This window comes from Microcaecilia unicolor, chromosome 7 (genome assembly GCF_901765095.1).
Source record: "Microcaecilia unicolor chromosome 7, aMicUni1.1, whole genome shotgun sequence".
Taxonomy (NCBI): domain Eukaryota; kingdom Metazoa; phylum Chordata; class Amphibia; order Gymnophiona; family Siphonopidae; genus Microcaecilia; species Microcaecilia unicolor.
In genome coordinates, this window is record NC_044037.1 from 57,111,679 (window position 1) to 57,136,054 (window position 24,376).

General features: G+C 44.2%; 1 protein-coding gene across 1 annotated transcript in view; it reads left to right on the top strand.

The window, feature by feature from the left end:
- The window catches only part of LOC115474248 (connector enhancer of kinase suppressor of ras 2-like), a 768,489-nt gene extending 749,906 nt beyond the window's left edge, over positions 1-18,583 (top strand). The window contains exon 23 of the mRNA XM_030209634.1: positions 18,260-18,583. Coding sequence (XP_030065494.1) covers positions 18,260-18,475 — 216 coding nt within the window. The 3' untranslated portion in view covers positions 18,476-18,583. The remainder of the gene's footprint in view (positions 1-18,259) is intronic.
- Positions 18,584-24,376: the final 5,793 nt, after the last annotated feature.

Genomic DNA, 24,376 nt, shown 5'->3' on the forward strand with positions numbered 1-24,376 from the left:
TAGCAATGCACATAACTTAATTAGTTAACAAGTTAATCAGTGCTGATAATTGGATGTTAAGCAATTATCAGCACTAATTTGCATTAATTAGAATTTATGCGCACTACTTGATAAATGTATTCTGTAACATGGTGTGCGTAAATTCTAAGTCGCATAGTTGAAAAATGAGTGCGGTTATGGGAATGGAATAGGCAGGTCATGGGTGTTTCTAAAATCTATGCATGTTGCTATACAATACACCCACTCCACGTCTAATTTAGGCATCGGAATTTACACCAGGTTCTAGTTGGCATAATTGACCATGACTAAATTTAGTTTGCAGAGCAACACTCGGCATATTCTGTAACATACACCTAAATTAAAGTGTACTTTATAGAATATGCTTCGATTTCCAAACGGAAATCGAGGCATGATATATAGAATCTAGTCCTTTATGCTTTATAACAAAGAGTACTGACCATTTTAGTAACCACCCTCTGGATCCACACTATTCCATTTACATCTTTTGAAGGTGCAGTCTCCAGACTTGTACATAGTACTCCAAATAAGATCTGACCAGAGACTTATGCAGAGGCATTTTCACTTCCTCAGTGCACCCAGGCATCCCTCTGGCTTTTTTTTGTGATCTGTTCTACTTGTTTGGCCATCTTAAGATCACCAGATATGATAACCCCACCCCCCACCAGGTCCTGCTATTCTGTTGTGTACAGAACTACTTCATCCCCTATACTGTAGCACCCCCTTGGGTTTTTACAGCTGTATGCATGATTCTGTATTTTATAGCATGAAGTCTTAGCTGCCAAATGTAGACCATTCTAGAGACCTCTTCATGTTAGCCACACCTTCCAGGGTGTCTAACCTATTGCAGTTTTTGGTATCATCTACAAAGGGGTTATACAAAAGAAATGAAGAATCAAATTGAAACTCAATTAGATAATTATAGTGAAACCCTTGTGAGCAATTCTCTTTTGAAGAAAACCCTGTCAAAAGAATGTGTTTTGTGCTCCAGACTAGAAATGCTATGAAACCCCCTTTATTATGATTGTAAATACATTTCAAATGTAACATAGCATATGTTACAAAACAAAGGATACAAGGTACCCCTACATTGTGGTGTGCCCAAGGGTTCAGTACTTTCTCCATAGTTATTTAATATTTTCATCAGTCTGCTAGCCACCCTCCTACAAGATCATAATATCCATTTCTTCACTAATGCCGATGATATTCCCTTAATCTTTCCCACTTCCCCTTTTTCTTCTGATCTCTCTTGCCTGCAAACTGCACTTTCATCCTTTTCTAACTGGTCTGTATCTCATAAACTTGTCCTTAACTCTGCTAAAACCACCACTTGCTGGATTACTGGGACACTAAACAAACCAAACTGCACCACTTTCCCTCTTCAAAACTACTATCACACCCATTGATTCATTTCACTACCTAAGGGACATTACTCATTCTGCGCTATGTTTTGATAAGCAAATATCACAAGTTGTTACAAATGGATTCCTTTGGTCGCATTGACTTCGTTCAATAAAGCATTTGCTTGATTTTGTTTTCCTGCATACATTGATCCATGCATTCATTATGTCCTGGTTGGATTATTGTATTACTATTTATGCCAGTTTACCCCAATTCCAACTACGCCAACTCCAAACACTACAAAATTCTGCCTGTCATCTCCTCCTCAATTCTAAACGCTTTGACCCTATTACCCCTTTTTGATGAAACTTCACTGGCTGTTAGGTTTAACATCTGGTTGAAGGTCCTTCTCCTTGCACATAAAACCCTTCACTTGGGCAGCCCTTTATACATGTCAGCTTTGGTTGTCCCATACACCCTATTGCGTTCCCTCCATTCCCTTGACTCTAATTGTCTTGTCCTGCTCTCTCCAAATCAGGCCTTTTATGAATCCACCCTGCAATTCTGCTTTTTTTATCCTGGCCCCCAGTCTTTGGAATGGTTTGCCCCCAGATATCAGATCAGAACCCACTTCAACCAAATTCAAATTGAAATTAAAAACTCACTATTTTCAGAAAGCCTTTGGAATCCCTGCCAATACTTAGTAGCGATCCTGCTAGCTTATACAGATTCAATTGCTGCTTGTTTATTTTAACTCATCTTATCTTTCCCACCTCCTCCCCAATTCCTCTTCCCTTGGTTTACCCTAACTATGCTGTATTTTACTATTTGTTCTCCTTTGTATGTTTGACTGTCGAACCATGCTATCTTAATGGAACTCTGTTTCCTTTTATTTATTGTTTTATATTTTAATATTGTAAACCGTTTGATATCTTTTGACGTAAGGCAGTATATCAATTTTTTTCATAAACATAAACGATACTGCTAACCATCCCAACTAAATAAGAAAAAAATAGAAACAAAAGAAGATGGGATTCCTAGACCACAGTTTAGGGAGTCCCTAAACTAGAAAATTCAAAAGGAAAATATCACAAAGAAAATTACAGATTACACTGCTGTACAATCAGAACACCACATCCAAAATAATAAGCAGCTCTAAAGATGACACTGCCAGGACAGAGAAGATTCACATAGGTCCCTCAAGGGACAACTTATTCTTATGAAAAATATTTTAATAATATTTCAATAAGAAATCTAAGAAAAATTGTTTTTCAATGGACACAGCTTGGAAACACAAAACCAAAAAAACCCTCTTCTCCTAGATACTTCAGAGATGATGGAGGACTTCAAATCTAAAAAAGCTTTCCCCTATGACAAAAAATCTATTTAACAAAAAGTCTTCATTCATTATAAATGCAAAAGTAATAAGCATTGTACAAGTCTGGCATTATCATTAAGTGAACTAGACTTTCACTTAGAACAACAATCAAAAAATGGCATTAGAAGACTCCTATACATATCACAAGGAGAAATCATAGAATTATTGGGAAAGTTCAAATAAACAAATTATGCTTCCTTTGAAAATTCTCAGTACCATCAATTTTGAACTTTGAATAAGAGTTTTCCTTAACCATTGCCCGGTTGACCTTGGAAATAATGTCTGAAAGCTGATGTTTTTCTTTAATTTCCAGCATGAGTAACTAAAGAGTTGTCATATGCTTCTCATTTATGGGGCAGTTCTGTAACCTAGCTGCTCACATTTACATGTGCGTTAACGGGAGAATTCTATATATGGCACTCAAAGTTGCATGCACAAATTTAAGCGCATGCCTAATTTGTGCATGCAATTTAATTGAGTAATAAGCCAGTTAGCACCATTAATTGAGTGCTAATAATCAATTATTGGCACTTATTGGCAAAAATTTGGATTTATGTGAACAACTTGCTAGGTGCTATTCTATAAAGATGTGCCCGTCAATCTTTTAGTGCACAACTGAAAGGGGCATAGCTATGGGAAGGTCAGGGGCATTCACTAAAGATGCATGCACTATTTATAGAATTCGGGGGATCTGCACCTAATTTACTACTACTACTTCTCATTTCTATACCTCTACTAGACGTACGCAGTGCTGTACACTTGAACATGAAGAGACAGTCCCTGCTCGACAGAGCTTACAATCTACTTAGGACAGAAAAACAGGACAAATAAGAGATAAGGGAATATTAAAGTGAGGATGATAAAATAAGGGTTCTGTACACATGAATAAGGGTTAGGAGTTAAAAGCAGCATCAAAAAGGTGGGCTTTTAGCTTAGATTTAAAGACGGCCAGAGATGGAGCTTGACGTACCAGCTCAGGAAGTCTATTCCAGGCATATGATGCAGCAAGATAAAAGGCACAGAGTCTGGAGTTAGCGGTGGAGGAGAAGGTTGCAGATAATCTGTTGCAGATGATCTGTTGCAGATAATCTGTTGCAGATGATCTGTTGCCACAACATTCTGGCAACAGATCTACCAGAACGAATGGTCAACAAAGGCTGACACCATCCAATTCCTCCAAGAATGGGACGATTTATGTACAACAACACTAGACAAAATCGCCCCAATCCAAACCAGAACATCGCACAGGAAAAAATCAAATCCATGGTTCACCGAAGAGCTGAAAAAACTTAAAACACAAGTCAGAAAACTAGAACGCGTATGGAACAAAAAGAGAGACGAACAAACACTAAACGCCTGGAAATTACTTTGGAGAAAATACAAATATACCATAAAACAGACTAAAAGACTACATTACAAAACAATAATAGGACCAAACTACAAAGATATACATAAACTCTTCAACCTTGTGAACAAACTGTTAGACACCACTCCAGTCACAAACAACGGCAAAGACATACCAGATGTAGACAACCTTGCAAAATACTTCAAGGAGAAAATTATACAATTACGACTCAAAATACCCGCTAGCCCTATTGAATACGCCACACTTCTAGACTGTCTAGATCCAGAAGAAGGAACATACCCAGCAGACAGAACCTGGACCGAATTCAAACTACTATCAGAAGACCTCATCTCTGAAACACTTAAAAGATTTGCCAAATCCCACTGCAAACTAGACATTTGCCCAAATAACCTCATGAAATCTGCTCCTCAACAATTCATAATAGACCTAACGAACCACGTAAACTTCATGCTACAAACGGACTTTTCCCAAAAGAAAAGGAAAAATCTTACTCACCCCAATTCCTAAAGACACAAAGAAAAGCACGAGCAAAATAACCAATTACAGACCAGTAGCATCCATATCACTAATAACCAAAATAACTGAAGGAATGGTAACGAAACAACTCACAAACTATCTAAACAAACACTCAATATTGCACGATGCCCAATCAGGATTCCGATCAAATCATAGCACAGAAACGGTATTAGTCACCCTTATGACTAAATTTAAACAAATAATAGCAACTGGAAACAATATACTCCTCCTACAATCTGACATGTCAAGTGCCTTCGATATGGTTGACCACGGAATCCTATTACACATACTTGAATATTTTGGCATTGGAGGAAATGTCCTGAACTGGTTCAAGGGGTTCCTAACCCAGCGTTCATATCAAGTTACATCAAATTCAACCACATCTAATGCATGGACACCTGAATGTGGAGTACCACAAGGATCACCCCTCTCACCAACCATTTTCAACCTAATGATGATCCCTTTGGCAAAACTCCTATCAAACCATAACCTCAACCCATATATATACGCCGATGATGTAACAATATACATCCCTTTCAAACAGGACATCAAAGAAATCTACAACGAAATCAATCAAAGTCTACACATCATGAACACATGGGCAGATGCATTTTGTCTGAAATTAAATGCAGAAAAAACTCAATGCCTGATACTCACCTCCCAATACAACACAAACGAATTTACCGCTATAAACACACCAAAATTAAACCTTCCAATCTCAGAAACGCTAAAAATCCTTGGAGTCACTATCAACCGCCACTTAACACTCGAAACTCATGCAAACAATACAACCAAAAAGAAGTTCTACTGCATGTGGAAACTGAAAAGAATAAGACCATTCTTCCCAAGATCCGTCTTTCGCTGCCTAGTGCAATCCCTCATATTAAGCCATCTGGATTACTGCAACTCACTACTGAGGAAACTTCAAACAGCCCAGAATACAGCAGCCAGACTCATCTTCGGAAAACCAAAATATGAAAATGCAAAACCCTTACGAGAGAAGCTACACTGGCTTCCACTCAAGGAACGCATTACTTTTAAAGTATGCACATTAATCCACAAAATCATTCACGGCGAAGCTCCAGCCTACATGTCTGAGTTAATAGACTTACCACCCAGAAACGCCAAAAGATCATCCCGAACTTTCCTCAACCTCCACTTCCCTAATTGCAAGAGCGTAAAATACAAGACGCTACACGCGTCAACCTTTTCTCACGTGGGCACGCAGTTCTGGAACGCACTGCCGCGCAACCTGAGAACGATCCACGAGCAAACCTCCTTCCGCAAATTATTGAAGACCCATCTTTTTGAAAAAATTTACGGAAAGAACCAAAACACATAAAGTCCACATTCACTGTTCACTAATGCATCAATACATCCACTTCTAAACTCTCATCCCCCGTAGTCTCACCTCACTCATACCTTTACTCACAGAAATATGTATACCATACATAATGCCCTTTTAACCTCCAGCTTTCTCCTTCCAATGTTTCAAGGTTTTGTTCCAGTGTTTATATACCTTAACAACACTTTGATTGTCTCGCATAACTCTTCACAATGTAATCCATAACCAAGTTGTAACAAATTGTATTTCCATCATTCATATCGTATTGTAAGCCACACTGAGCCTGCAAAAAGGTGGGAAAATGTGGGATACAAATGCAATAAATAAATAAAATTAAAATAAGGGAGATTTACCCAGTGAACGGAGTTCCCGGGGAGGAGTGTAGGGAGAGATGAGAGTAGAGAGGTACTTAGGAGCTGTAGAGTGAATACTACTACTATTACTACTACTTAACACTTCTAGAGCGCTACTAGGGTTACGCAGTGCTGTACAATTTAACAAAGAAGGACGGTCCCTGCTCAGAGGAGCTTACAATCTAAAGTCAATAAGAGGAGTTTGAACTGTATGCAAAAACAGATAGGGAGCCAGTGAAGTGACTTGAGGAGAGAGTTAATATGAGCATAACAGCACTGGCGGAATATTAGTCGTGCAGCAGAATTTTGAACAGATTGAAGAGGAGAGAGATGGCTAAGTGGGAGACCTGTGAGAAACAAGTTGCAATAGTCTAAGCGAGAGGTGATAAGAGTGTGGATGAGGGTTCTTGTAGTGTGCTCAGAAAGGAAAGGGCGAATTTTGCTGATATTATAGAGAAAGAAACGACAGGTTTTAGCAGTCTGCTGAATATGTGCAGAAAAGGAGAGGGAGGAGTCGAAGATGACCCCAAGGTTACGAGCTGATGAGACAGGAAGGATGAGAGTGTTATCCACAGAAATAGAGAATGGGGGAAGAGGAGAGGTTGGTTTAGGTGGAAAGATAAGAAGCTCAGTCTTGGTCATGTTTAGTTTCAGATGGCGCTGAGACATCCAGGCAGCAATGTCAGACAGGCAGGCTGATACTTTGGCCTGGATTCCTGCTGAGATTTCTGGTGTGGAGAAATAGATCTGGGAGTCATCAGCGTAAAGATGATACTGAAAACCATGGGATGAGATCACAGTACCAAGGGAAGAAGAGCAAGGATTACGAGCAAGGATGTATACCAGGTTTCAGGTGGTATCAATCCTTGCACCCACAGTTGGGCATAGATCCTGGCACTATGCACTGTTCTTTAAACAGCACCCAACTTGGGGCACTGTTTATAGAACAGCATTCAGCGCTCATTTTTTTCTGTGCCCAAATCTGGTCATCATTTACTAAATGTAGTCCTAAGCACATAAGTGTTTTGAACACTAGAACTTACATGTGTATGTGCTAGCATGGCACTTAACTGCTACTCTGCAAATATCTGCTTAACATACATTGCACTTATTTGAAAGAGAGCGTCCACATGGGCAGGCTCCTACTTATATGCATAACTTACAGAATACTGCAAGTTACATGTGTACCTACCCAGTGGTGTACCTAGGTTGGCTGCCAACCGGCGTGGGTCACTGCTTTGCCCCCCTCCCCGCAAAGTGCTATCTCCTCACCACCTGGGGGTGCACGGAGCAGTCGTGTGGCTGTCGGCTCCGCTAGACCCCTGCCAGAACAGGAAGTAACGTCAGAGGGGGTAGGGAACCAGCGGAGCCAACAGCTGTGGGATTACTCTGTGCACCCACTTGCTGCCTGCACCCGGAGCGGACCGCCCCCACCGCAACACCCTTGGTATGCTACAGTACCTACTGCAGTTTGGCACTCACACTTACACCAGCTCTAGGGATGGAATAAATGCCAGTGCCTAGTTTTTTTTACATTTAGATTCATCTCACACCTTTTTCAGTAAAAGCTCAAGGTAAGTTACATTCAGGTATGTTAGGTATATCCCTATTTCCCTCCAACCTCATTGAGCTTCTTTAAAAGAATAAAGTCCTTATTCCCCTATTATAATGCTGTTTACAAGGCTATCACAAAGTAGACTGGCAGGCAGACACAACCTCCATGGCTTACAATAAAATACATATATCTAAGCAGTTTATATTTAAAAAGCATAAAATATACAATAAAATAGCACAAAAGGAGAAAACTACTTTAGATCCTCCTGTACTGCCCCCTTGTGGGTGTCCCTGGGTCTGCGGCTGACTTGGCTGATGTCCCCCTTGGGCAGGCTCCATAGCACCTGAAATGCTTAGTGCCTGGTGCCTCCAGCTGATGACAAAGGGTGTTAGCAGCTGGGATTTTTCTCCTTTCCCCCCAGGAAAACCCCAAAATAGTGTGACAGTGAACAAGGTTGGCTGACAGTATTAAAAGTTTATTCATCTTATACAGCTGTAGGTTTATGGTAAGTGCCAACAATACTATTAAACAGTGGTGAGATTAAGAACAGCAACATTTCTTATACAATCCATTCCTATATTAGTTAACTATTCAGATAATTTGTGGTACCTATCCCAACAGAACATTAGCAACTAAATAAGGAACACTTGTACATAAGTACATAAGTACATAAGTAATGCCATACTGGGAAAAGACCAAGGGTCCATCGAGCCCAGCATCCTGTCCACGACAGCGGCCAATCCAGGCCAAGGGCACCTGGCAAGCTTCCCAAACGTACAAACATTCTATACATGTTATTCCTGGAATTTTGGATTTTTCCAAGTCCGTTTAGTAGCGGTTTATGGACTTGTCCTTTAGGAAACCGTCCAACCCCTTTTTAAACTCTGCTAAGCTAACCGCCTTCACCACTTTCTCCGGCAACGAATTCCAGAGTTTAATTACACGTTGGGTGAAGAAAAATTTTCTCCGATTTGTTTTAAATTTACTACACTGTAGTTTCATCGCATGCCCCCTAGTCCTAGTATTTTTGGAAAGCGTGAACAGAAGCTTCACATCCACCTGTTCCACTCCACTCATTATTTTATATACCTCTATCATGTCTCCCCTCAGCCGTCTCTTCTCCAAGCTGTATAGCCCTAGCCTCCTTAGTCTTTCTTCATAGGGAAGTCATCCCATCCCCGCTATCATTTTAGTCGCCCTTCGCTGCACCTTTTCCAATTCTACTATATCTTTCTTGAGATGCGGCGACCAGAATTGAACACAATACTCAAGGTGCGGTCGCACCATGGAGCGATACAACGGCATTATAACATCCTCACACCTGTTTTCCATACCTTTCCTAATAATACCCAACATTCTATTCGCTTTCTTAGCCGCAGCAGCACACTGAGCAGAAGGTTTCAGTGTGTTATCGACGACGACACCCAGATCCCTTTCTTGGTCCGTAACTCCTAACGTGGAACCTTGCATGACGTAGCTATAATTCGGGTTCTTTTTTCCCACATGTATCACTCCCGTTTCCCATTCCTAATTGTCCTCTCCATTCTCCTTCCTCACCATACCCCAAGTCTCACCCATTGGCAGGAGTACAACTGAATCAATGGCTGCCGAAAGTCCCGAGAGTATCTGCTTTGACTGGCCTGTCTCCGTAACTCTGCTGGCTGGTTCCACTCTTGTGCCAGTCCTCCCTCTTATTGTAGGAGTTAGCTGCTCCGCTGCCTCTCAGCTGTCAAGCCTACTTCCTGCCTTGATTGAGCGTGGCTCTACCACCTCTGCTCTGCCGGCCTCCAACCTGGAGGGTGGTGACTCCCCGATGCCTTTCTGCTGCAGGATTCTTCAGCTCCACCTGAGCTGCCTAGGGCCATCTGTCATATACCTCTCAGCTGCTGCAATCCTTCCTCTTGTGCTGTCTTCTGCCTCCTCTGCCACAAGACCCAATAGCTCCACCTGAACTGCCTAAGTCTGTCTGTCTGTCTGTCTGCCTCTCAGTTGCTGCAACCTTTCCTCTTGTATAGTGTCCTCTGGGAGCCTCTCTACCACTGCAGGCCCGCTTCTTTACCACTGTATCCCCTCCCCCGGGCTGTCTGCTGTTCCTCAGGATCTGGCAGGGCCTTCCTACTGGAAAGGGTTTCCATTGGAATGAGCAGCTCTAGCTCTTTGTGAATGTAAGTTCTTTTTGATTCTAGCTCATGGAGTACATAAACTGCAGTTTTCCTTGCCCAGCCTGGAAGAACCTACCTCTCCCCTCTCAGCCAAAAGGCCAACAAACAAGCAGAGACCAGAAAGACACAAGTATGTTTCATCTGCCTGATTTTCCTATTAAACTCCCTAAGTAACTCTGAAGCCAGGTACTGGGGCAAAATCCTAGTCTTTCTGGTCATAACAAAGTTTGCCTTCCTCGTGAATACATTCCTGCCACCTTCTTATAATACACATTTTCCCATATAGATATTCTTAACCTTCAGCTATGAATGATATTAAGGTAAAATTATGTATCATACCTGATAATTTTCTTTCCATTAATCATAGCTGATCAATCCATAGACTGGTGGGTTGTGTCCATCTACCAGCAGGTGGAGATAGAGAGCAAACTTTTGCCTCCCTATATGTGGTCATGTGCTGCCGGAAACTCCTCAGTATGTCGATATCAAAGCTCCATCCGCAGGACTCAGCACTTAGAGAATTACACCCACAAAGGGACACTCTGCCCAGCTCACCACCGCCGAAACGGGGGAGGGGAAGTAACCCAGCTCATCCCCACACAAGTGGGGGAGGGGAATCCGTCCAGCTCATCCCCGCGGAGCGGGGGAGGGACACCACACCCGCCGATGCGGGGGGATCTGGCTTATCCTGCAACCGCAACCGCGGGAGGAGCTGACTGACCCTAACACCGCCGAAGCGGGAGGGGTACAAAGCTGCCCTACAACCGCACGAAGCGGGAGGGAGCGCCGGCAGAATTTTAAGTCTCAATCCAGCCCCGTAAAACGGAGGGGAGAGGAATGCAGCAGCTCACTGTAACACAAACTCGTCTCAACTCTTGAAGAATCCAAGTGAAAAAACTTGAACACGAAGTCTTACTGAAGTAACTGAAGACTAAACTTGAACCTGAAATGCAACCAGAATAAAAACAGTACAGATATCTGGGAGGGGCTATGGATTGATCAGCTATGATTAATGGAAAGAAAATTATCAGGTATGATACATAATTTTACCTTCCATATCATCAAGCTGATCAATCCATAGACTGGTGGGATGTACCGAAGCAGTACTCACCCAGGGCGGGACATAGAAATCCCTGACCTCAACACTGAAGCTCCAAACCGGGCCTCCGCCCGTGCAGCCACAGTCAAACGGTAATGCTTGGAGAATGTATGAGCCGAAGCCCAAGTTGCCGCCTTGCATATCTCTTCCAAGGAGACGGATCCGGCCTCTGCCATCGAGGCCGCCTGAGCTCTCGTGGAGTGAGCCTTCAGCTGGATAGGCGGCACCTTCCCCGCGGCCACATAAGCCGCTGCAATGGCTTCCTTGACCCATCTTGCCACTGTAGGCTTAGCAGCCTGCAGACCCTTACGAGGACCTGCAAACAGGACAAACAGATGATCCGATTTCCGGAAATCATTGGTCACTTCCAAGTATCTGATGATGACTCGTCTCACATCCAGATATTTAAGAGCAGAGTACTCCTCTGGGTAGTCCTCCCTACGAAAGGAAGGGAGACAGAGCTGCTGATTCACATGGAAGCGAGAAACAATCTTGGGCAGGAAGGAAGGCACTGTGCGAATAGTCACTCCTGCCTCAGTGAACTGCAGAAAAGGCTCTCGACATGAGAGCGCCTGGAGCTCGGAAACTCTTCTGGCTGAAGTGATAGCCACCAAAAAGACTGCTTTCAACGTCAGGTCTTTCAGAGATGCCCTCGACAAGGGTTCAAAAGGCGGCTTCTGCAATGCTCTTAGCACCAGGTTGAGATTCCACGCAGGCACCACTGAGTGCAGAGGAGGGCGCAGGTGATTAACTCCCTTGAGAAAGCGCACCACAGGCCAAGATGGCGACGGTCTGAGACGCGCAACCAGACGCGTCCCATTCTCCTTCATACAACGCTATAGCGGCTGGCTCCTTACCTGATCCTCGTTATGGGGAAACGGAGAGGTAAAGTCAGGGAGATTCCCTCTCTCCCTGGCGGGTCTAGCCAGTTTCGTCAAGCGCGACTGGAGGACTTTGGAGTCGCGCTGGGTCCCGGGAGAGTTTCTACTCCGTCTGAAGAGCCGGGCGCTTCGGCGTTGGCAGACAGTGTAGACGGGGCTTCCCTGAGCCCCGTCGAACGTGCGGCTCCCCCACAACCAGGAAGTGGAGGTTTTCATCAGAGCCCTTGCGCTCCAGCCCAGAGTGGAAATCGGAGTGTCCAGGGAGGGAGCCGGTTGGAACTAAGTGAAGAACATGGTGCTGCTAGTTTAGCAGCCACAGAAATGACATCTTCTCCTGTGTTGTTGACTCAAACAGTGAGTATTCTGGAGCAAGCTGCTAAAGCACCGCTCCCTGAGTTGACTTTTTGGAAATTGGAAAAGCCAGCCGTAGTGACCTTAGAGTCACTTTGGGACTTAACCTTTACAGCACATGCCTCCCTACAATCTTTGGTGGTTAAAAATGCGGCAACTATAAAGACTCTATCAGAAACTGCACTCTCTCAAATGGAAAAGACTGAATCTCAAGCCAGGGAAGTTAAAGTTCTTACGGAAAAAACTGTAAAATTGGAACTTGTGGGTCAAACACTAATCAAAGATAAGAACTTTACCTCTAGACGGCTAGAATATCTTGAGAATCAATCTAAAAGATTAAATCTAAGGCTGATAAACTTTCCCAGTTCACCTTTGATTACACCCATTCAGATGCTTAAGAAATATCTTATAGAAATATTGGGTATGTCAGATACCTCCCTACCACCAATAACTCGTGCTTTTTACTTACAATCTGGTCCATGTAAAGAATCAGGGGAACTTTTCCAGGATGGTAGGGAGTTGAATCTGACATCTTTTTTGGAGTCATCTCTTGAGGTTGTAACAAAGCGGGCAACTTTATTGGCCACTTTTGCTTTAGAAATGGATAGAGATGCAGTATTAAGGTTATCTCTAAGACATTTGGATTCAAATTTTTTGGGGACAAGAATAAGAATTTATCCTGATTTATCAAGAGAGACTCAAAAAAGGCGTAAAGCCTTTTTGGCTTTGCGCACAAGAACTTTGGCAATAGGAGCCAACTTCCTATTGAAATTTCCTTGTATCTGCAGAATTGTATTTCAATCTAAACAGTTTCAATTCTTTGACCCTAAACAACTGGAGGAATATTTACTAAGTAAGGAAGAAGTAAATGTAGTGGTATAGCCCCATATGTTCACTGTTTAACAGATTTGGAGGGAACACCCGGGATAGCGCATCATTTATTTGAATTACCTTTAAAAATTTCCTTTTAGATTAATATATAATCTTGCATCTTGGATTATTTCTTTAATTTGTGGTCTATAGTTTAATGAAACTTGAATTTAAGAAATATTTGTGTTATAATATGTATAATTTCCATATAGTGTATTATCACTCATAATTGTAAATTTATGTTTGTTAAAAAGTTTAATTAAATAAAAAAAAAAAAAAAAAGAGAAAGCGCACCACATCTGGCTGCGAAGCCAGGGAAGCACCCTTCAGGCGGCCCCTGAAGCAAGCCAGAGCCGCTACCTGGACTTTAAGGGAACTGAGCGACAGGCCTTTCTCCAGACCTTCTTGCAGGAACGCCAACACTGAAGAAATTGGAGCAGTGAAGGGAGAAAGTGAGCCTGCTTCACACCACGCTGCAAAGATACGCCAAACCCTTGCGTAAGCAGTAGAAGTAGAGCGCTTCCTCGCTCTCAGCATAGTGGCAATGACCTTGTCTGAGAAGCCCTTCTTCCTCAGACGCTGCCGCTCAATAGCCAGGCCGTAAGACCAAAGGGGGAGGGATCCTCCATCACCACGGGACCCTGATGTAACAGGCCCTGCTCCACTGGCAGCCGCAGAGGATCGTCGACTGAGAGCCTGATCAAGTCCGCATACCAGGGACGTCTGGGCCAATCCGGACCCACCAGGATTACCCTGCCGGGATGCTTTGCCACCCGGTCTAGCACCCTGCCCAACATGGGCCAGGGCGGGAACACATAGAGAAGCTCTTGTGTCGGCCACTGTTGGAGAAGAGCATCTACTCCCAGGGATCGAGGGTCCCGTCCTCTGCTGAAAAAGCGCGGGCACTTGGCAATTGGCCGATGACACCATCAGATCTAGGCTCGGCTGGCCCCAGCGCTTCGTGATGTCCAAGAACGCCTGAGCAGATAGCTGCAACTCTCCGGGCTCCAAGGTATGGCGACTGAGAAAGTCCGCCTTGACATTCATGACTCCGGCAATGTGGGCCGCTGAAAGCTGCTCCAGGTTCGCTTCCGCCCACTGGCAAAGATTCATAGCCTCCTTGGCTAGAGGGGCGCTCTTGGTACCTCCCTGGCGGTTGACATAGGCCACAGCCGTGGCATTGTCCAACAGGACCCGTACAGGCTTCAACACCAGTACCGGGATGAACTCCAAAAGCGCCAACCGAATGGCTCTGAGTTCCAGGAGGTTGATAGACCACTTTGCCTCTGCAGGAGACCAGAGCCCCTGCGCTGTCCTTCCCAAGCAGTGGGCTCCCCAGCCCGACAAAGAGGCGTCCGTCGTGACGACAATCCACTCTGGGGTCACCAGAGGCATTCCCGCAGACAACTTGTCTGTCTGCATCCACCAGCTCAGCGCCTTGCGCACTGCTGGGTCCAAGGGAAGGCGCACAGCATAATCCTCCGACATCGGAGTCCAGCGCTGCAGCAAAGAGTGTTGAAGTGGTCTCATATGAGCCCTGGCCCAGGGCACTACTTCCATCGTGGCCGTCATAGAGCCCAACAGCTGCACATAGTCCCAAGCCCGAAGAGGAGAGGCTACTAGGAACTGGTCCACCTGAGCCTGAAGTTTGACAATCCGATTGTCTGGCAGGAACACTCTGCCCACTTGGGTGTCGAATCGAACTCCCAGGTACTCCAGGGACTGAGTCGGGCGCAGCTGGCTCTTCTCCCAGTTGATGATCCATCCCAGGGAGCTCAAAAGAGCAACTACCCGGTCCACAGCTTTGCCGCACTCTGCATAAGAGGGGGCTCGGATCAACCAGTCGTCCAGATAAGGATGGACTTGTACCCCTTCCTTTCGTAGGAAGGCCGCGATGACCACCATTACTTTGGAAAAGGTCCGCGGAGCAGTAGCCAACCCGAATGGGAGGGCTCTGAACTGGAAGTGTCGTCCCAGGACTGCAAAACGCAGAAAGCGTTGATGAGGAGGCCAGATGGGAATATGCAGGTACGCTTCCTTGATGTCCAAGGAAGCCAAGAACTCTCCTGCCTTCACTGCCGCTATAACAGAGCGGAGAGTCTCCATGCGAAAGTGCCGCACTTTCAAGGCCCGATTGACCCCTTTGAGGTCGAGGATAGGCCGGACAGAACCTCCTTTCTTTGGTACCACAAAGTAAATGGAGTAACGTCCCTTGCCAAGCTGACTTTCTGGCACCGGAACGACCGCGCCCAGGCGGATCAGATTGTCCAAGGTCTGCTGCACTGCCACAGCTTTGACCGGAGACTTGCAGGGAGAGAGTACAAACCCGTCTTTTAAGGGTCGGCAGAACTCTAGCTTGTAGCCGTCTCTGATGACTTCCAGCACCCACGCGTCTGAAGTTATTGTGGTCCACTCGCCCAGAAACGAGGACAGCCGTCCTCCAATCTGCACTGGGGCGTGGACCAAGGCCCCGTCATTGGGTACGCGACCCTGGGGGAGGACCGGAGGAAGCACCTCCGGGACGGCGGTCTCTGCGAAAGGAATGCTGCTTGGGGGAGAAATTCCTCTTGAAGGAAGAGGGGGCAGAGGAACCCGACTTGCCCGGGCGGTACCGACGGGCTTCCTGCAACCGTCCTCTGGAGGTACCGGGATGAGTACTAGCCCGAGCCCTGACCTCTGGTAATTTCTTGCCCTTAGACGTGCCGAGATCGGTCACGATTTTGTCCAGCTCGACCCCAAAGAGCAGCTTGCCTTTAAAAGGCAACCTAGCCAGGCGGGATTTAGAGGCGTGGTCAGCAGACCAATGTTTCAGCCAAAGCCACCGCCGCGCAGAGATTGTCTGAGCCATGCCTTTCGCTGAGGCCCTCAAGACATCATACAGCAAGTCTGCCAAATAGGCTAAGCCCGATTCCAGGGCCGGCCAATCAGCCCTCAAGGAATGATCCGAGGGGGAAGCCCGCTGCACCATAGTCAGGCACGCCCTGGCCACATAGGAGCCGCAAACTGAGGCCTGCAAACTTAAAGCAGCCGCCTCAAAGGACGACCTTAAGGCCGCCTCCAATCTTCTGTCTTGGGCGTCCTTTAGGGCCGTGCCACCTTCCACCGGCAACGCCGTTTTCTTAGTCACCGCAGTGATTAAAGAATCCACGGTAGGCCACAGATAGGCCTCACGTTCACTCACAGCCAAAGGATAGAGGCGGGACATAGCCCTAGCCACTTTAAGGCTCGCTTCCGGGACATCCCATTGAGCCGAAATTAAGGTGTGCATGGCATCATGCACGTGGAAGGTTCTAGGCGGGCGCTTCGTCCCCAGCATAATGGCAGAGCCAACAGGGGCTGAGGGAGAGACGTCCTCCGGAGAGGAAATCTTCAAAGTGTCCATGGCCTGTAACAACAGGTTGGGCAAATCCTCTGGGCTAAAAAGCTGCGCTGCAGAGGGGTCATCCGCTCCATCCGAGCGGGGATCCGTCTCCTCCAAGGAATCCGCAAAGGACCGTTGGGAGACCTCAGACACGCTGCCCTCATCTACATCGGAGGAGACAAAGTCCTCCAAGGCCTGGGAATCAACCCGAGGGCGTTTACCTCTGGGAACCTCAACCTCTTTACCAGACGAGGGAGCAGGGGCAGCGTTTTGCATGAGGAAGGCCTGATGCAGCAGCAAAACAAACTCGGGGGAGAAACCCCCCAGACTGTGCACTTCCGCAGCCTGGGCAACAGCCCTAGATGCACCCTCAACCGGCGCTCGCAAGAGCGGGGGAGAGACATGCTGCACATCCAAAATGGCGTCCGGCGCAACACTCCGCGAAGGAGCCGCGCGGGAAGAACGGCGCTTAACTTTAGCCGCTTTTGTGCCGTCGCCCAAATTAAGGGCGTTCATGGCATTAATGTCTCCAACCTCAAGGGCGGCCCACGAAGAAGCCGTCCGAGCCGTGTGGCCGGCCAAGATGGCGGAGGCGAGGAGCGGGGGATGGGCGTTTATGGCGGGAAAAACCGCCACGCCGGAGGAAGGACCGGGACATTCATCGGTCACGAAACTGTCACCCAACAAGGGCGAATCAGGCTTTAAGACCCCCGCATCCCCTCTAGAAGCGTTCAAGCGATCCGGGGAGCGACCCTCTGCGCCCTCGCCCTCCGACGCCATATACCACGAGGAGAAGAATCGGGGAACCCCCTGCCCGCTATAAAAAGGTAAAAATTACCTGCTTGCCGCTCCGAGCTGTAACGACCTGGTGTCCCAGTGAGTAGCTGCAATAAACGTTTAAATAAACGTCGAAATAAACGCCTTTAAAGACGTTCAAAATTTTTTTTTTTTTTTTTTTTTTTTTTTTTTAACGGAGCCAGCGGGAGGGGGGGGAGAAAAGGAGGGACCTGGCACCACCAGGTTTGCACTTGCTCAAAAGAGCCCTCAACCCCAGGCACTCAACAAAACCTAAAAATTAGGCTTGGAGGCCTAGCCAGAGCTGCTGCTGTGTGTGACCACCACCTGCTGAGATAGAGAACATACTGAGGAGTTTCCGGCAGCACATGACCACATATAGGGAGGCAAAAGTTTGCTCTCTATCTCCACCTGCTGGTAGATGGACACAACCCACCAGTCTATGGATTGATCAGCTTGATGATATGGAATTATGTGTGTAAATATTAGTGGTGTATGATTTCCTGCTATCAATGAAAGTCAGCAGTTTGTATTTTTGCCCTTCTCTTCCCTCTATTTGCCCAGTTACCCACTAATGTATTGTATTAGTTTGTGTCTTCTGCTCTCCTGTACTGACAGTTTATTCCAATTTTCAGTAATAACCCTTTCCTTTACTTCCTCAATACTTTATTCCAGCAAAATAATCCTTCATCTCCCTAAAACTCCTGGGGAGTTTTCACTTGTTTCTCCAGAGGCACATTATGATGATCCTGCCACTATTTCAGCAAGGGAAGTGTTAAACCAGAAAGAAGGCCAGATTAATGACAGAACAAAGGCTTTCTGTATAACATTGGTTGGTGATCTCTCTCTCTTTTTATTCACATTGCAGGCCAAGGAAGGGGACTTAATAATTATCAACAACCTTCTAGATTACCCCAACCTGACGTCAAAGAAGTTCAAAGAATGGAAGCAAAAGAACTTTGAGTTTTTCCTGGACATTTGTGAGTACAGTGCTGCCCCCAAGCCTCAGAATGGGGCCTCAGAACTTGCAACACTGGCACCACTGCTGACGCACACGCACTCGTTCATTGAAACACACGTCTGACTGCTGGATCCAGTACCACAAATGCTTGCTGGGTGCCAGGAGAAATCCAAGGTGACAAGCACTGTAGCATTTGTAAATAGTATTCTGCTGTACTTTGTAAATAGTATCCCTCAGCTTTGTAAATAGGTTGGTTAAGAGAATAGTGCCACAGGATGCCTACTACATTGCATGATTTAAAACAAAAAAAACCAAGACAGTATTATTCTGTTCCAAATTATTTTTGTTTGCGGTTATCAAACATGTGTATCATGATCTGCATCAGAAAAGAGAAGCTGTGCAGAAGAGTAACTAAAACTACTGTACAATTAACTACTGTACTAACAGTAAAAAAAAAGCTCCCAAAAACATTTTACATATTTAGAACCAGTGTCTGCAGATATACAGGGCCCTTTTCTCACATGGATGTATGCGATTCATTCAGTTACATTCACTTTCCATTCTAGTGCACAGGATGAACCAATGTGCCCTTCTTTGCTTTTCCACAGAGGCATCAAAATATGAGGAGCTTTGTGAGACAGGAATGATGGAAAAAGAACATTGGCTAGTATTTGGATAATTTCAGTGAATAAGGTTGGAAGACTAGGTGAAATACCCATTCACTAGCAAGAATTCTGAAAAAGAAAACAGATCACTAAGAATCAAGTTTCAGCCCTTAGCAAAATAAACATGTACCGAGGAGGACAGCAAAGAAAAACTTTACTACATTCACCAAAATGCAGTGTTTTGCTCTCGAAAAAGAACAATTTTGTGTGCACACTGTGTGAGAGTAATTCCATAAAACTTTGTCCACATGCAAAACTTGTTTTACACTTAGCAAAGGGTTTTTATAAAATCATACAACCACGTACAGGCATAAAACATAGAAAGACTGCAGCTATTTTATATGGTCTCCATGTAGGCAATCCCGGGGCGTAGTTTGGGTGGATTGGGATGGTTGTTGTAATATAGTTTATAAAATACATTTGCACGTGCTTCAGGACAGGTGTAAATGTGTGCATTAGCATTTGCGTACTGTTGGGGTTGGTTCTGGGAGGTTATTGTATAAAGGCACATAAGCACCTATGTTGCCTTTCCTTTATAAAGTAGGCATCTACTTTGACTTTAAACATAGCTGTCCTGTTATAGAATAACCCCTACAAGTATACAGTATATATCTGACCATAGACAAGGATGCAACAACACTGGCTGGAAATGGGGCCCAGTGTATCTACTTATTTAAAATATAATATGGCAGTTGAAAGTTACTTTAGAAGAACACCAAGATTTGATCTTCAGTTTAGTCTCCTTGCCTAAATCAGGATTCAAATCATTTACTTTATCTGTTATTAGGGTTTCATACTTACCTCTGCCTTTTTTTGTATTTCCAAGTTGCAGTGACTACCGTCTTTAGAAAGAGTCTGAATAAGCCAAACAAAATGAAATCTTAACCCCTGTTGTGCCTTAAGAAGTAACATTTATATGTCTCCTGCAAACCAACATTTAGGGCCCCTTTTACTAAGTTGCGGTAAAAAGGGGCCCTGCGCTAGCGGCAGCGTGAGATTTCCCATGCGCAGAGTCCCCTTTTACTTCAGTGGGTAAAAAGGCAACAAAAAAATGGCCATGCGGTAAGTTCACACTTGCCATGCAGCCATTTCGGGGGGAGCACTTATCGTCGCCCACTGAGTTGGCGGTAAGGTCTTCCGCACTACCCCAGTGGTAACCGTGCAGCAATTACCATTGGGTAACCCCCTACAGTGATAATTTTTGAAAACTTCCAGCAGTGATGAAAATGCCACACGCTGAGGGTGGAACTACTGCCAGCAGCCATGGTAGGCCAGCTGTAGTTCCCGATTGCCAAGCAGCAACCCTTTAGTAAAAGGGACCCTTAATACATACAGCCCTATAGGGCCTATACTGTACATCTTATCATTCTGATTAAACATGGGTTCAATCTGGAGGCCTGTGGAGAAAGGGAGTGGCTCTGACAGCACATGTGCCTATGGGACACAGACAAAATTGACAGACAGTTCCTGACATAACTGCTGTGTTTACCAGGTGATGTTAAGTATTTTGCTGATGATAAAAGTCATTAGACCCCACAGAAAAAAATAGCACTTCTGGAGTGCTTCTCTCTTATTTGCTTTATAATTTCCACCTCATATCTGCTCAGTTTCAGTAGGCCAGGTCCCTATTGTATGCACCCATTTGCTGCTTGATGAGAATAGTTTGCCAGAGGCCTATTAGCTTAAATTACTCTACTACTGATCTCACTAGGCCATCTAATTACCCCATGGTGTCTGTTACAGCAGATGCTGTAGTGACCTGCACTTAGTAATGTATCCTCCATAAACAGTAGATGTTACAAAGGGATTTTATGGGAAATTGAAATCCAAATAGATGTTGCAGATACACAGCCTGAAGTTCTCATACAATCCCTATTATCACCAGATGGAAATATTAACTTTTTTTTATACATAAGTGTCAGTAATTTAATGCTGAAATAAACAAGAAGAAAAAGAACAACAACAAAATATTTTACAGGATGGTAGTTAATGCAGTGTTTAGAATATGTCCACTGTGAATTTAGTGCCAGAAGCCTGTGACTCATAAAACTCATTTCTGCTTCAAAGTGCAAAAGAAGCTCAGCGACGCCAGAGTAGAGTCACATCTCTTTTTCTATATGAAAATATATTACTTTAAAAAATTGAAATGGTAAAAACCTTGAAATGTAGAATTATATATATAGAAAGACTCAAGAATTGACATCAGGTTCCAGGACATAGTTTTGCCTGCTTACTGCAGAAAAAACCTTAGGGAAGACTCATCCAGTTGTTCTTTGGGTAGTAAATAATTATAAGGTTAACTCTTCTTGGCTTTCTCCTTGGGAAACTTTCATGCAGTGGGCAAGTCCATAGTGTAGTCATTCACCCTAGAAGTAGCTGCACATACATCTCCAAACTATTAGGAACCAGGCACCAGTTTAGATGAAAGGTGTTAGGTTGACATCATGGAATGCGGACCATGAAGAGGGCATTTTGAAACTGTCCACACTGGGACAAAGACCCCAGGCACTTTATACCTATGGCCTTTCCTCCAAGCTACAAAGCAAGATTACATCTGCTTTTTGTTAAGGTACTTTTTAAATGAAAAATATGGTGGCAATTCTATAAATTGACACCTCATTTTACGCACCACAAATGGGTGCACTTAATCCCAGTTCTATAACAGCTTAAGGGCGTGCCTAAGCTATTATACAATATTAGCACAAAGCCACATTGGTGTGCCAAAAGTTAGGTGCACCTACTTAACAACAAGTCAATAGCTGGCATAAGTGGGCGTGTCTAAGTGCCCCCATGCAATACCTGCAACTGATGGTATTCTAGAAGTTGCGTGAATCACTTGATGATACACTCATGCTCCAGTCCACACCAAAAAAGTCAGGAGACAAACCCAATATGTGTAGACCAAGACAACAAAATGCAAGAGGCGGGGTGGACCACATGACCTCCATCAGCCAAATAAGTGGAAAATAAAACTTTATTTATAAAGCACCACATATCAAGGACCTGACACAGGATCATGTTTCGGCGGGGAAAACCGTCTGCCTCAGGGGTCACAGTGCATGTGGCAGGTGGTTTTCCCCACTGAAACACTGTCCCATGTCAGGATTTCCACAATGAATATATATGAGATCTATTTGCATGCAATGGAAATAGTGAATGCAAATAGATCTCATATATATATTCATTGCGGATATCCTGAAAACCAGGCTGGATTGTGGACCTTGAGGACTGGCTTTGAGGAGTCCTGGTATAGGTATTGCAGAACAGCGTGTATACTTTTAGCTGCATTAAGGGTGGGTAATTTAAAATTGTCCTTGCTCTGTTTGGCTCGCTGGTAAACTTCATCGCACTGAAATTGATGTATTGGCAATCAACATTTCTTCACCTACTAGAAATAGTGTCCTTCTAAAACACAGGGGTTTGGGGGGGGGGGGGTTCACTGTTCCTATAATTTATTTCTGCTGCAAGCTTTGATTTGAATACAAAAACATTTGGGAGTTTTTAATACCAATAAACCCTTCTCTAGAAAAGGGTTACAATTATATTCCTATTGGCATCTCAGCATTCACTGCCAGCTGATTTCTACCGCGAGCTTAAAACGCTACTGCGGCTTAGTAAAAGGACCACTAAGACACCTAAGGTTTTGAAGCTTCAGAGCCACATGGTACTTACAACCACAATCAGTACAGAAGGTTTTAGGGAGCAATTTTCAAATTGTCTGCTCTAGGATAAAGTTCATGGGTACTTTTTTTGTTGACATTTTTTTATTGCAAAGAATAAGAAACATTACAATTTCACTCACATGAAAAACATAACTTCTTAAAAAAAACAAGCAAAATCAGCTACCTGTGTGCTTCCCGTTAGTCATGCTTGCATCAGGAACAGTCATAGCAGGTACCTCAAGTAGACAACCCCCACGTTCAAGAATCTGTAAGTTCAAGATTCCATGAGTTTGCATTGACTTTCAAAGAAAACATACACATATACTGTGCCTTTGAAACTTGATGCAGATATAACATTCCCACAGAGAATTTTGCATCTGTTTTTCTGCTGTTGGATTTTCTCCAGGAAATCTAATCTACTTGCTTTATTTTACAATTTTACAATACGCCCCTTGGGAACACCTCCCCTCAATAAAAGGGGGACAATTTTTGTGCTGTCAATTCATGCATATAGATCACTATTTATCCACAAAGATGGCTTTGAAACTTAACCCAGTCTCAGGGTCCACAATTTTTACATTCCAATCAGTCTCTGGTATAGAAGTATAATGCTGCTCCATCACAGTTCACCATTTCCCTGTCCCAATGGTCATTTTTCCTAGGACTCTGCACCATTTGCTCCTCAATATGATCAGCTTTGAAACCATTTCCATGGGTAAAGCAGTTTCATCTTACAAAATTGTTCTCTCAATATGTAGGTAAACCAAAGCACCCACAACCTGTAACTTTACCCACTATATAAGGAGCAGTTCCCAAGGGCAGGGCTAGGAAAGGGTTTGCACTTATGCGCATACATTTGCAAATTTGCCTGTATGCATGTAATTTAACCCAGCAGTTTTTGCATCCCAAATAGCAGGTATGTGTAACTGCATAGTTTTCTTGGGATGATTTTCAATGCAGAAAAACACTCATGCTATCACTTTGAAAATACAGCAAAGTTCCCATAGAGAAAAATATCCCCCTAATTCTATAAACTTACACACTGAAATTTCCAACTAGTGCATAAATTTTGCATGTGCAATTTATAGAATAAGGTCAGTTGCACATATCACTTAATTAAATAATTGACTGTTAATTGGAGTTCTCAGCCAATTATTGGCTGTAATTAGCACCAATTAGCAGTTACGCACATAACTGCCCTTAGTCACTATTCTGTAAGTTGCGTGCTCAAACTCCAGAGCGCACAACTTCATAGGAGGAATGGACTTGGGAATACAGTACGATTCCAGTTATCCAGACCATCCTTGGCAGGGAGTGGTCTAGATAATCATAAATCCGGATGATTGGACAAACCTATACCCAATGCATCAAAAACTTGAAAATTAATAAATTAATTAACCTCTCAAAAAATGCGAGGTTCACACTGTTTGTGTGTGTGCGCTTTGAACTGCGTTCCATTTGCAGGAACATATCACCAACCTTTGGAAAGACTCACCCTTTTGAAATTAGTTTGTTGAAGCCTCCTTTGTCATTGGTTTGACCCCTGACGCAGGTGCGGTAGCACCGAAACACGGCCCTTGTCGGGTCTTTCTTCAATCAAAGTCTATTATTAAAGGATATTTTAATGAAAGAACTGTGTTCCCTTTTGTTTTTAAAGGCCCTTTGTACTATTTTTTGTTTTTTTTGCTGCACTCTCT